At 38.9% G+C, this 15,553-nt stretch overlaps 2 protein-coding genes across 5 annotated transcripts in view; one reads left to right on the forward strand and one right to left on the reverse strand.

Moving 5' to 3' along the window:
• Positions 1-9: 9 nt before the first annotated feature.
• On the reverse strand, positions 10-5,938 carry LOC138003297 (large ribosomal subunit protein uL10-like). Of its 2 annotated transcripts, none has more exons than XM_068849267.1 (7): positions 5,693-5,938; positions 5,520-5,612; positions 4,537-4,712; positions 2,500-2,734; positions 1,271-1,379; positions 493-569; positions 10-373 (listed from the first exon to the last, which is right to left on the reverse strand). In XM_068849267.1, the coding sequence occupies exons 2-7, from the start codon at positions 5,571-5,573 to the stop codon at positions 68-70; spliced, it is 957 nt and encodes a 318-aa protein (XP_068705368.1). In that variant the 5' UTR covers positions 5,574-5,612; positions 5,693-5,938; the 3' UTR covers positions 10-67. The 2 variants fall into 2 exon arrangements, with proteins under 2 accessions (XP_068705368.1, XP_068705367.1); XM_068849266.1 differs by having other exon boundaries at positions 5,906-5,925.
• Positions 5,939-6,017: 79 nt separating this feature from the next.
• The window catches only part of LOC138003298 (uncharacterized), a 16,730-nt gene continuing 7,194 nt past the window's right edge, over positions 6,018-15,553 (forward strand). The window contains exons 1-14 of one of the 3 annotated variants that reach the window (XM_068849268.1): positions 6,018-6,200; positions 6,924-7,168; positions 7,517-7,602; positions 9,231-9,319; positions 10,039-10,150; positions 10,292-10,398; positions 10,527-10,607; positions 11,137-11,182; positions 12,447-12,567; positions 13,020-13,105; positions 13,553-13,644; positions 14,695-14,760; positions 15,058-15,111; positions 15,230-15,293. In XM_068849268.1, coding sequence (XP_068705369.1) covers positions 6,939-7,168; positions 7,517-7,602; positions 9,231-9,319; positions 10,039-10,150; positions 10,292-10,398; positions 10,527-10,607; positions 11,137-11,182; positions 12,447-12,567; positions 13,020-13,105; positions 13,553-13,644; positions 14,695-14,760; positions 15,058-15,111; positions 15,230-15,293 — 1,234 coding nt within the window. In that variant the 5' untranslated portion in view covers positions 6,018-6,200; positions 6,924-6,938. Of the gene's footprint in view, positions 6,201-6,923; positions 7,169-7,516; positions 7,603-8,322; positions 8,557-9,230; positions 9,320-10,038; positions 10,151-10,291; positions 10,399-10,526; positions 10,608-11,136; positions 11,183-12,446; positions 12,568-13,019; positions 13,106-13,552; positions 13,645-14,694; positions 14,761-15,057; positions 15,112-15,229; positions 15,294-15,553 lie in introns of those variants that run through there. The other 2 variants (XM_068849269.1, XM_068849270.1) reach the window with 2 other exon arrangements.

The following is a 15,553-nucleotide window of genomic DNA, read 5'->3' on the forward strand; positions in this document are numbered from 1 at the left end:
ACAAGAATAACCATTTTCAAACTTTATTGATCCATTGTGAGGAGTGGTTGACAAAGGTTGTTTGGGTTTAGTCAAACAGACCAAAGCCCATATCTTCATCACTCTCTTCTTCCTCTTCTTCTTCTTTCTTCTCAGGCTCCTTGGTCTCCTCTTCAGCGGCAGCAGAAGCTGCTTCACTGGCGGCAGGGGCCACAGAGGCAAAAGCCTCTGGGTTTTCAAGGAATGCTTTAAGCTGCTCAACCTGGGGAAAGGTGATGTTGGTTTCCACAGCAACAGCAGCAACATTCTTAAAGCCATTGATGATGGAATGTGGTACAGAGGCTACTGTTGGGTAACCAATCTCCAAGGACACAGCTGAAATGTTCACAATACCCTACAACCAGAAACAATAATTTATTAAAGTAATGAAACATGTCATTCCTGGCACTCCAAAAGAATACTTCACTTGCTTAGAAATTACTTAATATTCACAATAATTATTTCTTCCAATACCTCAACAAAACGCATCAAGAGGTCCTCTGATGTGATGTCAAGCACATCAGGAGAAAAGCAAGCACCATTTTCATACACTGAAAATACAAAACATACAGGTACATCTTGTGTGAGACATTGTGGAAGAAAATCCTATTCCTGCATATTGCGAAAACAGTAGCAAAGGTCATGGACTGCAGCAGTCTAGAACCAAACTCTTTCAAAGAAGGTTAATATGTTCTACAGGGTTCTACACAACACCAGTACTATTGGTTTTTGGTGCTAATATAATTTGTAAGAAATTTGCTTAGAACCATCACATATCTCCCTAAGTCTTCAATTTCAATACTACTGGGCCCGGTTGTTCAAAAGCAGATTAACGTTAATCCCAGATTAAAAATTAACCGAGGATTTTATTATTTTCTCTACTCTCAAATGCTGTTCAATGCTGATATTTGGCAAAATTTTACTTACAAGAAGTCAATCTTGAAAAACAAAAATAAGCAAAAGAAAATGACACCAAAAAGTTGAAAAACATGAAACAAAAGTTTACTCTAATCCTGGACTAAGTTAACCCATTGACTCCTCAGCGGCTCCCCATTGACGAGTAAAATCGTCTGGACGCTTCAGGCCGGTTTGGGTGTCAAAGGCTTAATTAATGAGTTTTTCAGTGAGTGATTAATCCGCTTTCGAACAACCGGGCACTGCCTGATGAATGCATGTAGCAAAATTACAGTATTTTCACTGACAAATTGTACCTTCTCTGATTTTGTTTTTCAAATAATATAATACACAGTACCTTGCTGGATAACAAGACCATATGAAAAGGGGGAAATCTTCAACATGTTTAGCAGAGTGGACTCTGATGCTCCAACTTTCTCATCTTTCTTGATCAAGTGGACATCATTCTTGTGGACAAATATAAAATTGGTTTTAAACAAGATACAATACATGTATTTTATATACATGTATGTTTCCACATTGCTGCATACACCCCACTTCCAAATCCACCTTTTATCTCCAAGATTGCTGCACCTTTACACATACATTCTCAATTACCAAAATTTTATGCTAGCCATTATGTAATTATTCATGAAATTCCACATTATAAAAACAAAACAAATGTGTGAAACTAAGACCAGAGTCTCCGGGGTCTTAGTTTTCGTACTACAAAAACTAGGACCCCTAAACAGTGTAAATTTAACTAAACAGAAAACCACTTGTGTCATACATGTAAAACTATTTAAGATTGACCATCTACCGCATCCATTTATTGTTTCTGTGACTTATGTAGCTTGTTTTGATACTGGAGGTAGAATAACAAAATTAATGTACACTAACATTAGTGGTTACAATTAAAGGGTTAACAGACTGAGATTCTAGTTATTTGAAAGACCCTATTGTCGTAATATCCATGTATTTCATGTCATCTGTTGACATTTCTATATTTGTATACTTCCCATGATGCATTCAAATAGCAATAAAACAAGAAGCATGCCATTTTACAGCCTAAAAAAAACTTGTTCATGGTGACCCCGATGTGACAAATTTCTTCTGATCCATTCACCATTCAGAAAACGTGAAAATAATACTCAACAATCCAGGATCAGTACTGGTGTTAGAAACAGAGACCGTACGCATGAATTTACCGAATTGGGACACATTTCACAGGTCTATTGTCAGTTCACTACATTTTGTAAGTTTTCCAGTGTTTCTTTCCTGTAATTTCTACTGTTTACAAGGGGTCTAAGTTTTCGTAGTACGAAAGCCCTGAGAGCCAGGGTCTTAGGTCTTAGATGTTAGTTTTCGAGGGTCCTAGTTTTCGCAAAACCCTCATTGAGGGGTTTCATCAAGACATTTGATTTCCAAGTTTTCATCACGTATTACAAAAATACAGCAATTTTTCTTATTTCTGTACTTTTTATAAAACTTAGCAGCACACTTTCACAAGCCTTGTAAAATGGGGAGGGGAGGGGAGGGGATGGGGGTAGTGAAGTCTATCCCAGCTACCAAAGATTCACTACTTACCAAGATTTCAATAGTTCCTTTGGTAATCTTGGTTGGAATGGCCAAAGCCTGGAAAAAAGATGTCTTTTCTGGTCCCAGGCCAGTGTTACCTTTTGGTACAAACACATCAATGGGTGCAATTGCTCCTGCTTTAGCAGGTGCTGCAACTCTGTTTGCCAGGATGAGGTCTCTCACTGTAGCAAGGTCTTCCTTGGTGAATACAAAGCCAACATTACCTTTGATGTGAGGTATCAGTCTGAAAGGAAACAACACCCGTACATATACATGTATGTAACAATTTATTTTATTAAACCAACAACAACAACAATGTGATGATACTGGACATCTATTCCTTCCTTCTTCCCACAGCCAAGAAAAAAAAAACTGAAGGAAAGTTTCCACCTGCTTCTTATTTCCTTGGACAAGGCTTTTCCTGGGTTACCCAGCAAGTTTTACTTGCCGTTAACATCGTTTCACGCTTTTCTCTTTGGGCATAGCAACAGAAAATGGTGTCACGGTATTTTCGAAACTACAGAGCCACAAAAAATGTGATCATGTGATCAGAATGTTTTAACCGCAGACTGAAATCAACGGTCCATAAAGTGGGCTGAAAAAAGCCCTTGTCCACGGCCACCTGAGAACATTAGTATGTGGTCTCTAGCCCAAGGCTTCAGGCTGAGGTACATACGTAAGACAGAGAGCATGATCCTTCCCCATATGGACCAACCAAGGCAAGAAAAATTTTGTTTGTTCAAGTTAGACGTATGACCAAGCTTCAACTCTACACAGACCAACAGAAGAATAATTTCCTTAATTCAAACCTCAAAGGCAAGTTCAAAATTTTATTCAAGTGAAAAACACAACAGTTTAAGGAAGCAGTATATGTAAATACAGGGAAATTCCTCCTTTTGACTACATGTGTGTGCGTATGGCAGTCTGTCTGCGAATAACAGATCAAAAGCATGTGAAGAGACAAGACCAGTCAAGGTGGTTTGGTAAAAGTCTTCAACCTTGAATGCCATTTCTCTCTCTTCCGCACGCTGTTGCCAATCGCTAGAATGTGTGCCATTTGCTCGCACCCCAGTCTCTCAAGTACGAATGTGTTCCAAATTTTGTCTTACCAGGTTACATCGAGTATGTTCCGCAGGCATCGCACATGGGAGGCATGAAGCTCTTTCTCCTGGTGCATGTAGGATGGCCACGCTTCACTGCCTTAGAGTACGACGCTGAGCATGCAGGCCTTGTATATGTTAACTTTCGTGTGTTCCGTAAGTAACCTGTTGGACCAAGACCTGGTCCTGAGTCTGTTGAAAGTTGTGGCTGCCTTTCCAATCCAGCAGCTGACTAGTCAAGACAAGGATTGGAGGTGATATTCCCCCCAAGATAGCAGAATGAATCCACCTGATCTAGCATGTTGCAATTGACTAAGATTTGTTCTGCCGAGTCCTGACGTTTTGTACATGTAACTGTCCTTTTGGAGCTTTTCACCAGAGAAAAGTGATCACAGGAGTCTGCAAATGCATCCATCAGCACCTGACAGTCAGCAGCACCGTTTGCCACAAAAGCTGCGTCATCTGTGAAGAGAACCTCACAGACTAGGAACTTTCTGGGTTCGGTCTTTGAACAAAAGTGGGCCAGATCGAGTGCGCAGCTGACCCCATCTTGATCATAGAGTAGCTTGCATTGCAAGTAAAGTATTGTACATGTAAGTAGTGTATTGTATATAGTGCAGTGTAGTGTTCGTAGTTTAGTATCTGTTTTGAAAAAAAGTATTTTTAAAAAAATGGTAATAAAATAAATAAATAAATCTTGATCGTTTATGTTGTTGAATGCATGATGTAGGACGGCACAAAAAAAGATGCTGAAGAGTGTTGGAACAAGGAAGCAACCCTTCTTCATGCTGCCATTTATCTTAAAGTTTCCTGATAAAGAGCCTTCGAAAATAACTGATGCTTTTAACTACATGTACGTAAATTATAGTAGCCTTTGCCATCCTGAGAGTTATGACTTATACATGCATGCTTAAGAGACAGGGGAAAAGTGTCAATTTACTACTACCTTTCCAAGGCAGGGTTGTTATTCAAATGTCCCCGCATGGCCTTTCTGATCATGGTGTTTTTACCCATCAGAACTTCAGCTCGTCCTCGTAGGGACTGACGAATCTGCTGCATCTGCCTGGAACCAACATTGTCAACACCAACAACAAACAACTTTGGATACTCATCCATGTATTGCTGATGAAAAAAAAATTGCAACATGTAGTTTGTTTCAGCAGATGACAACACAGACACAACATCTCTCACCCATGCACCTGCTCTATTAAAACCTCAAAAAAAAAGTACAACTGAACTCAGAAACACCTTTGGACACTCATCTATGCATCACAAAAAAAAGAGAAGTGAAATTGTCTTCTGATGAATGGCAAAGCCATATCACCATGTACCAAATTACACTCCCACCCCTCAACCCCCACAAACCAAAATAAATTACAGGATTGTACTCCAACATTTATCCTTTTAGACATCGATCACTTAAGCCATGTTCACATTAGGCCTTGATCGATACGGCGCCATTTTGTCTCACACTGCGAGGTTACCCTCCTATTTAATTTGAATTTTTGCAGATGTGAACAAAACCATAATTGAATAAAATTGAATGGAGTATGAAAGCCTGAATTATACTTCAGTTGATCATAATCAACGTTGCAGTCTCTGTCACAAATGTTGTAACACAGACAGCAATTTTCCCCCTTTCCCCCTTCAATGTTGATGTTTATGGGTTCGAGTGCAAAAACCAACCGGTAAATGCAACATTGAAGGGAGGGAGGAGGAGTAGGGGTACGTTATTAATAGCTTTGATGCACTCCACTTGATGTTCTAGCAAATTGTTACAACTATTTATGACCGAGGTTGTGAGTGTCAAAACGGCTTTAGATTTGAAACCTTTAAGATTCCAGTGAGGTGTTAATAAATTGACCAACTACACTGTACACAACAACACCAACACACAACACCAGTTAAGCAATAAGACTTCAAACTTACAATAATCCTCATGAAGTAATTGGCCTTCCATGTTCCTTTGTCTTCCCTGACCATTTTGATTGGTGAAGGATTGCGCACAAAAGCGTTTAAAGACTAGAAAATAAATTTAAAATTTCATATATCTTGATTGAAAAACACTCAACGGTACAGACCTTCATGGCATAGTTTCATACCCTACGATAAAAATTGGCTAGGAAAATCAAGTATTAGGGACAATATGCTAGCACCACAAATCGATGGATCGTGTAGATTTCTGGTAATATTAATCCGACAACATTGCATATTAGGGTTTAAGGAAGTAAAATAGTTATTGCAGTGCCAATTTTGGAGGGAAGATCAGCATTTTAAGGCGAGAATTCAACGACCAGTTGGACTATAACACTCACTGCAAAAGAAACTTGAAAGGAAAGGGCGATAACACGTGTTCAAGCGATAAACCATAATTTTCTCTACCCAGAATGCATACGCACAAATCTTCGGAAATTCTTCGGAACATGTTAAATTTTCGACTCCAAATACGACCGATCACAAAGTTATTCACCGGGTAATAAATAAAAATGCCCAATTATTTCCACGACTTTCTTCTGAAGGAGAGCGATGACCATTTTTCATTTTAAGTAGCGATTTTCAGAATTCTTGGTAATTGCGGTGCTTGCACTTTTGGCTGTAATTACAGTGCACGTGAGTATTTTAGAGTATGACGGTACGGTTTTCGTTTACCCGACTACAAGTTGTGTGTGATCGCTACGTGCACGGAAAAATAAGTTATAGTTAAGTTATAGTTCTCATTTTTCAAAGCATACATACATACATACATCACTTACATGAAAAGGTTAAAAGTAAATGGCAGCAATAGGCTGATCTGGACCTTTACATAATTGATTAATAAATAAAAAACTAATTAGTGTATTCATTACTAGAGCGAGTTTCAATTGAGTGTCGTAAAACCAAAACCAAAGTAATTACTTTGGCCAATCAAAAAGGACTGAGACAATCTAGCAAACCAATCAAAACTCGAAGTAATAACACGTAGCCGACACAAAGCGCGGGAAAATGTGCACGCGTGAGCCACGATTGGTTTTGGTTTCACTTCTGATTGGATGAAAAAATGGCGCGAGAATTTTGAACCAATCACTGAGTGAAGTAATCATAAACCAAAGTAATTATCTAATTACTTTCGACACTCAATTGAAAACCGCTCTATTATCTAATAATTACCACCTAAATATTATAAATAAATAAAAAGTATCAAAAAACAGTATCATTACAAAAATTGACAAAAAGCCAAATGAAGGGGTAGGAGTCGGTGCTTCATTTACTGGACTTTCAGTTGTAAGCCATATCAGCTCTTACAAGTTATGTAACATTAATTTTAGAACTTTGATTTTTATTTTACTTTCCCAGGTAAATCTATCCGAGATGTTTCATATACCAAGAGCCTTTCACCTGATGCAACCAAAGCATTTACAGAGTGTTACTAGGATGATCTCACATGCCCTTGGGCCTGGCCCTCCTGGTCTCAAGAGGTACCCAGAGGGGCTTATTCAAATAAATCCTGAAGTCGCAGAGGCACTTGTGAGACGAAAACCGGTCATTGCACTAGAGTCAACTGTCATTGCCCATGGAATGCCATACCCTGAGAATCTTAGGTATTCAGGCAATGTTAATGCAAAGTTGAATGGAATCTTCCTCTGGTTTTTCGAATGTGAATGGCTGGGTGGGTTTTCTGAAATTATGATTGATTGATTGTCATGATTGAAAGAAAGAATGACTGCCTGATTAACTGATTGACGACCTTATTAAAGAATCGACTAACCCTATGACTTTTGAGTTCTGTTGCACACCCCATTGAAACATCTCAATGGTTCTTTATTTTTAATTGTTGATTGAATGATATGAGTGAATGTTTTGACCAATGGCTTAAAATTAAACTTTGTGGCCTTATGATGATTATCGACATCTGTTTGAATATCTTGAATAATTATTTTTTTTGTCAGAGTTGCTAAAGATGTAGAGAGGATTGTAAGAGAAAATGGAGCCACGCCAGCCACAGTGGCAGTTATTGCTGGAAAAATCCATGTAGGTATGTATTGTACCCTACAACAGTTAATTTAATTTAATGCTGTTATCAAGGACGTAGCTAGGGGGGTCCTGGGGTGCCAAATTGACCCCCCCCCCCCCTTTTTAAGCCTTTTTTTATGCAAACAACCTACAATATTCAGGTTGCGAAAACGAGAGTACCCTCTGTTTGACACAGTGTGACTCCCCCTCCCACCCCTTTGAAAAATCCTGGCTACACCCATGGTTATTTTGCAGTAGTAAATGTCTACATTCTGCTTGAAAGAGGTTTCAGACACACATACATACTTAAGGACGGTGCCTACTAATTAGAGATATTTTTGCCCCACTGTGTGATTATGCAGGAAATGTAGATATGTAGATCCTAACAAGTGTTATTGAAATCCAAAAAGAAAATTGGGGGTAACCACGCATTTTTCAAAGATAATTCATGAATAATATATGTAAAAAGCTTTAAAATACAAAGCAATGTATGGCGTTCTTTCTCAAATTGAAGCTTAAGTATCTCACAAAAATGCATGGTTACCCCCAATTTTCTTTTTGGATACCAAGAGTACTTACTAAGATTTACTTTCTCCGGATAGTTTTAAACTGCGCAAAAATATCCCTGTACTAGTAAGCATCGGCGATAGGAAATCCGAGTATCTGGAGATGCGCAGAACGTATGCGCAATAACAATAGTAGGCACCGTCCTTAATTGACTGCTCCCCACAGGGGCTTTTCAGGACCAATAAACCCCAACGAAACGATGGAACAGAACAAAAACAACAACTGTTAAGAATCCCTGGCCGGAGGCACTAAACCAGTTGGCTAATTACAAGTGCAGCTGGGAAGTTGAGCCAGGGACTACCAAGATCAAATTCAAAGAGTGGTCAGAGTGGGTCTAGAACCCAGGATCTTTGGATGTCAAGGCAAGAGCCCCAACCACTGGGCCACACTGCCTCTTACATCCTTGGGGGTATGGTTTTTTTGTCTTTTTTTTCTGAAACAGGGTATTGATTTTGACCATTTTGGTCTGAAATCGGGTATGGTTTGTGCCCTCAAGTTTGAATTGGATACGTTTTTTAGCAGAAGCTACTTATTCATCATTAAGGCATTAAGACCATCAAGAAAAGCCTTTCTCACACTATTTCCAACTGTGTAATGGCTGAAATTGGTCTGAAATAGGGTATCAAATATTTGAATAAGGGGGGTAGTTTCTAAAAAAACTGTGGTGCTGTGTCAGTGTGGAAGTATTATTAATACAAAAATTTGGTTTTATCAACTGAGTTGATAATGTAAATTGACCACCGCACAGGGATTCTAAAAACTCACGTTTAGAGCGTTAGCCCTTCATCACAGTGAATAGATTTGATTTGCTCTGATGAAGGTCTAACATTCGAAATGTCAGCTTTTAGAATCCCTGCACAGTTACATTATCAAAACCAAATTTTTGTATATCAAATGCTTGGTCCGGTGTGAAATAGGGTAGGGAAAAATCACACATTTTGGTCTAAAATAGGGTAATGATTTCAGGAAGCAGGCCACACACCCCCCTCTCCCCCCCCCCCCCCCTCCTCCTGGGTGGTAACCTACATAGCATGCAAAATTATGTTCAAAATGAAAGAGTCACTCTTTACTCTTTGCTTATAGGCTTGTCTGAAGAAAACTTGGAAAAACTTGCTTGTGGTAAAAATGCTATCAAGACTTCCCGAAGAGATTTGCCTTATGTGATCAGTAGGGTAAATAAATGCAAATTGTGCTACTGTGCTTTGACATTTGAAGCCCTTACCTCTTCTCCCAAATAGAGAATTCCTTGCACAAAAGTAAGAAAAAAAAACAGCATTAATTTAAGCAGAATTTGAGACTGCATTCAACTCCTTCACACTGCAATCAATACACCATCTCCTAGTTGTTCAAACGTCGGATAACTTTATCCAGTGAAAAAGGCAATATCCAACTTTTTCATTCTGAGAAACCACGTCACCATTTGCTCTCGCCCATAACCGGAATTTGCACACTCTAAGCACATCCAAGTGAAAGTGTGTATGAAAGCCTCAGCCCATGTTTAAAGTGGAGTATATTTCATACTCTAGGTACTGACTTATTTACTGAATATTAATTAAAAGGTACTTTGTGTTATCATAATGTAGCCTTTGAGAAACTGAGGCCTTCTCAATAACCAAAGGGGTTTCATTAAGTTTTAAAGCAGAAGGGACCTCATGATAGAGTAGGCGAGCACCCCTATATTTCTATATAGTCTGGCTTTTGATCTTGAGAACTCCTTTGAGCAAAGGCGATTACTGTACTCAGCATAAACTGGTGCTAGTACCCAGGTCCTGGTTGCTAATAAAACCCTTGTTAACCAACTGAAGACAGATGTTGATCCTTCAATTGATGTAATCCCGGCTTGATAAATTGCCAGATTTTGATTATTATATTTTTTTTTATTAATTTTCAGAGTCTAAGTGGAGCAACAACAGTGTCTAGCACAATGATCGCTGCTCATGCCACAGGGATACCAGTTTTTATAACTGGTGGTATAGGTGGTGTCCACAGGGATGCCTCATCAAGTGAGTTGTTTTTTATAAGTTGTCAACATTTTCAAAAATCATTGTCATTTTTAATCACATCTTATGTAGCTTGACTCCGGTTTAACAAACAGTTTACCAGAGATTAAAAGGAAATTTTCTTGTGTTTCATTGAACTTCCAGCATTTGATATTAGTGCAGATCTGACAGAGCTTGGAAGAACACCAGTAGCAGTAGTGTGTGCAGGAGTAAAATCTATCTTGGACATACAATTAACCCTGGAGTATTTAGTAAGTAAATACTCATACTACATAAAGACTATATCAATTGAAAATAAATTACTGCTACTGCCAGTTCATAAATTTAGAACAACAATATAACATAGTTACTGTCACTTGGTGAATTTATTGCTTTCTAGGAAACTCAAGGCGTTTTAGTGGCTACTTATGGAGAAAAACTGGATTTTCCTGCATTTTTCACACCAGAAAGTGGATTTCAGGTTTATAATTCAGTAATGTTTGCCCCCATCATCTTCGCTTATGAATGCCAGCAAGGCCACCACTGTCTTTTGTACTCATTCAGACCTCACTGCCTTTATCATGTAAATACCGGTAGTCTAAATTAATGCCGAATAGTCTACACATGCATGAGAAAAGTATATACTGAGGTTTGTTTTAAAAAAAAGTAAAATGGAAGCCTTAATTCCATGCACACAACAAGTAACTCAGCCATACTTTAAAATAGTCAGTTATATACATTTTTTTAAATATTTGCTATAATTTTACTAGCATCAGCTTTTAATAGCATTTTCAAGTGTTGTTCTTCCAATCAACATCTAAATGAGATTGTATGCTAAAAGATTATACCACATTCTGCTAGCCTTAACTTTCAGAGCTCTTTGCATGTCTATGTAGAAAAGATACAATTAATATGTAAAACAGCTTTAATGAAGACTCAGAGGAACTCACTTTACTTGGAAAATAATTATTTTTAATGGCCTTGATTTTTTGTGTTATGACTATTTCTAGTCCGCCTACAATGTACAGTCCCCTGTTGAGGCAGCCAAGTTGATAGGCAAGTTTCCGACTATTTTCATTGTCAGATCAACTTTCGCTGACTACTCTGTAATGAGCAAGTGTATTTTGCTTTACTGGTTCTGTGCAATACGTTCTATTAATTTGTTTGTTGTGGGTGAGTTGGCAATATTCAACAAAACCTGTAATCTGATTGGTTGTGGGAGAGGGTGGAATGTTCCCCTCTGGCCCACTAAAAGTGGGCGGTATCATTGCATGATGAGTAGTCAATTGCATCACATGCTACATTGCAATAAACATTTTTTTCCTAAACTTTAATTAAGGATACTAATCTTTATTATTAATTTTTGTGTTTAAAATGTCTGGATGAGGCCTCTTTCTTTCATTTGGTTTACTCCTGTTTTCTATGCTTTCGGCTCACTAAAAATGTTTTAGGGATCTTGCTGCTATCACAGTGCAATTTGTTAGGTTTTTGAAAAGAGTAAAAGTTATATTTACCAGCCTAGGTCTGTCTGTATTGGGAAAAATTGTATCCAAGACCTTGTGCACACTTTTTCCCAATAAGGGTCAACCTCCTCGCTGGTGTATAACATGTGTGTCTGAAGGAATGCAGGTCATTCTAGCCCATAGTCGATCCACCCCAACAGTATTCTGACAACCCTTAGTCAACCAACCCTAACCCTAATTTTTCATCACTGAAATCAGTGCTTATACCTATTCATTGAAATGAGTGCTTAGACACTTAAATACGTGGGGCGGAATGACTGGTTAACGTCTGAAGCGGTGCTGATGTTTGGAACTGGTTTCAAGGATCTGATGTGAAGTCCAGTCCAATTTACAGGATTTGTAGGGACATCTCATGATAACAATGTGGCTTTTTGTGCATCCGCCAATTTGACCTTTGGTTATGTAGATCGCTATGTTTCTACGGCATGCTGGTAGTTTTCATCAGGCCATGAAGAAGACCATTGGTAATGCGTCACCTTTAAAGTACTCACCACTTATTTATTGTGCACCTCTCTTGTCATCTTGTACTCGCTTCAATATTTGGATTTGGGGAACGGGTTGTTTCTTTGTTTTCTTGCCCTCTGGGAATTTCAATCAAATTTGGTATACAGATTGAATTTGACCCAGTTGTACTACCCTAGTATAAATATTACTTGCCTTAGATTCAACGTGCAATAATATGCACGTATTTATAGTAACCAAGTTCTGGCTATTTGATTTGGTGAAATTAATTAATCATTGAATTATTTAATCTGAGTTGCTAAAGTGAGTGTAACTAGCATACGATAACATTTTAGATGCCAATTTATCTCTTGGATCAAGCAGTGGAATTGTCTTGGCTGTGCCAATACCTAAGGAACAATCTGCCGATGGGCGAGAAATTGAAAAAGCGACTCAGTGTGCTCTTCAAGAAGCAAGGTAACTAATAGCAATTAAGTAAAGTACGATCGTCCGGGTGAGTGTAGTCCTGAGAAGGACTATTTGAGATGACATCTCAAACAGTCCTTCTCAGGACTACACTCACCCGGACGATCGTACTTTACTTAATGATATGACTCCTGGGTTAAAAATATTTACAATAATAGCAATTAGTATCACCAACTGGTGGACTGATGCAAATCCTGCATTTTAATAGGCTACGCTACTATAGGACTATTAGTAATAGTACTCGAGCAGCGAAAAGCGTGACGTTTTCTTTCGTTTTATTCCGAAATAAATATTTCTTCAACTTGCATTTGCTAACTTTATTATTGGCTTTTCTGTCCGACTAGTTGGGTGAGTCTGCCTTGTGTTCCTTGATGGCAGGAAAGAGGGCGTTGGTGGCAACTAAAATGCACATGTATTTCATGGTGTTTTTTTTTTTTTTTCAGAGATCAGGGTATTCAAGGGAAAGAAGTAACTCCTTTTGTGCTTCGAAAAGTTAATGAGATCACTAAAGGACAATCGTTATATGCAAGTATCCTTGCAAAGAAATGGAGAAAACTTGGATTCAGGGTCCCTCATGACAACCGTTTATTACCCACTAGCAGACGGCCCGTCTTCATAGGCGCTCCACTGAAACCCACCAACGCACACAAGCTAACGTGGCAATACGAATTGGCCTTCATAGCAACCACCCACTATAAATGCGCGCGAAATGGTGCGGCAATAAAAAAGCGCATATCCGTACTGTGGTTCGGAAGTCCACTTTCAAATCCAACACAGAGACAGTTACTGCGCATGCTATCCAACTAGGCTCCTTGGCTTACTTCCTTGACTACAAGGTGCGGCTCGATTAGTTATCCTCAGGGGACCACTTGTTGCAATATGAGAAACAAAGCGCGGCCGCTTGCACTTGATTCTTGTGCAATTTATGCTTAGCTAAAAACGATTTTTACAAAAAGTTAAACCTTAGCTTTCTTAGATATAGCACTCATAAAAAACAACGCTCGGATAGGAAGTTCAATAGCAGTTGAATTATGCAGAATACGAAAACTCAAAGAAACTAATGCTGTGGTGAGTTCAAAATTTGCACTGGTACAACAGCGCAAATTGCAGTGATAACCGAGTTGTTTTAAGGAGACTTAAGTGTGTTTAAACCTATAGATGGTTTTCAGTCACGTGACTTGGCGGCCAGGTTGGTGTACAAAACAATACAAAATGTATGCATGGAATCTGCATAAAAATAGAGTTTGGTTCCCAAAGGAGAGAACGTCTATTGTTCTTGTACACCAACATGGCCACTGTGACGTCACGTGAAAACGATCTATAGGTTGATGCGGTTTAGCGCTAGAAACAACTCAGGTCAGACCGGCTCAGCCTCTAGAGTGAAGTCGTATACTCATCTCGTACCCAGATATCCCTCGGTCGTACTATAAACCTGCAGGGAGGTCTGGGTAAGAGATTCGTCGTGCACAAGCGATTTCCCGAGCAACATGATCGTGCGTTCAACGGGTATGGGGAATCCGAAGTTTTCTTCCGATTGCATTTGAGGTTTCCCATCTAAAAACAGAAAGAAAATCACATTATTGGGATCAGAGTCGCGCAAGCCGATGAATCAACCAATCCCAAGATTTGTTCTCTGTGATTCAAATTCCATTGTCAATTGATCGTGCATTAGTACGAGATTGGTAAATTCCTTACAACTCTAATTATCGACTTTTAGTGAATCGAAACATTCTTCTCATCTGATTATGATTCCGAATGCGACTTAAGCAAAAGCAACGTACGCAAACCCAGTTATGTCTTGATGGCTAGAGCCTTGCCTTAGGGCAAAAGAGCATTGACAGCAAGTAAATGCGCCTTCGCATGTTCATTGGCTTATGTCGGTGTCTCAGTCTTGTTGAAAACCAGACTTAATTAATGCCAAGCAGTCCCCGTAGCCCGTAGTGTTGCTAATGACACTCAGTGCTTAGGCCACCATAATTTTTGTCTGCCTTACCCTATGCAATCCAAGCATTGCCCCCTACATCCTTCAACGGCAGGCCTGTGTCTTTGTTTTGTTTTGTTTTGTTTGTTTTGTGTCCTCATTAATTGTTCGCTCATTGATTCAGTTTTTATTTACAGAGTGGCGAAAGAAAACTCCCAGGAACACCAGATTCACCCACAGAATGGAGAAGATTACAGAGACCGGCAAGTGAATATTGAAAATCTGTGTTGTAAAACAATGATTACTTGAACATGTAACATTTGATGATGGTTTCGTGCGGTGACGGTGCACAGTGTAATTTTAGGTAATATTGAGAGAACTTTGTTGCTCAGATATCGCACACCGTTACAGAACTTTTCTACAAAAACATGCGCTTTTGGCCTTGGTCAGTAAAGGAAGCTTTCGAAGTCAATTAGACATTAGTTGGTACTGAATTTGTAGTTTGCCAATCGACAGCAATTTATAAATTGAAAAACTAGTTTATTTGACTGATTCCCTAGGTCGTGATTGGAGGATCCAATGTCGATTTTATCGCCACGGCGGAGACCATTATTGTAAGTTGACTCCGTTAACTCCCATTTCCTCGTTACTGAATTCCAGTGGCTTTTTCTTGAACTTTTCTTTGTTTTCGCCCCTATTTTTTCTTGTTGATATGTTATTTTATGTATGTAGCCTGAGGCATCCAACCCTGGCCAAGTGAGAATGAGTTTTGGAGGCGTGGGGAGAAACCTTGCAGGTATTGTACTTCACCTTTGTTTCGTTTTAAAAGAAAAATGGCGTGGAATCATCTTGATTGCTTGATATCGGGTGTAGGAAATCTGACTGATCCCTAATTGTTTGGGTTGTAGCTCTTTTGTAGGTATTAAAAACAAATAATTGCATGAAACACTGGGAATTGTTACTTGAAGGTAAGTTACGAAACGTGAACCATTAAAGAGATCAAATGTTACGAGTAAAAATGCCTCTGAAAATGCCAAATAGGTCATCTGGAATTAC

This window comes from Montipora foliosa, chromosome 5 (genome assembly GCF_036669935.1).
Source record: "Montipora foliosa isolate CH-2021 chromosome 5, ASM3666993v2, whole genome shotgun sequence".
Classification (NCBI taxonomy): domain Eukaryota; kingdom Metazoa; phylum Cnidaria; class Anthozoa; order Scleractinia; family Acroporidae; genus Montipora; species Montipora foliosa.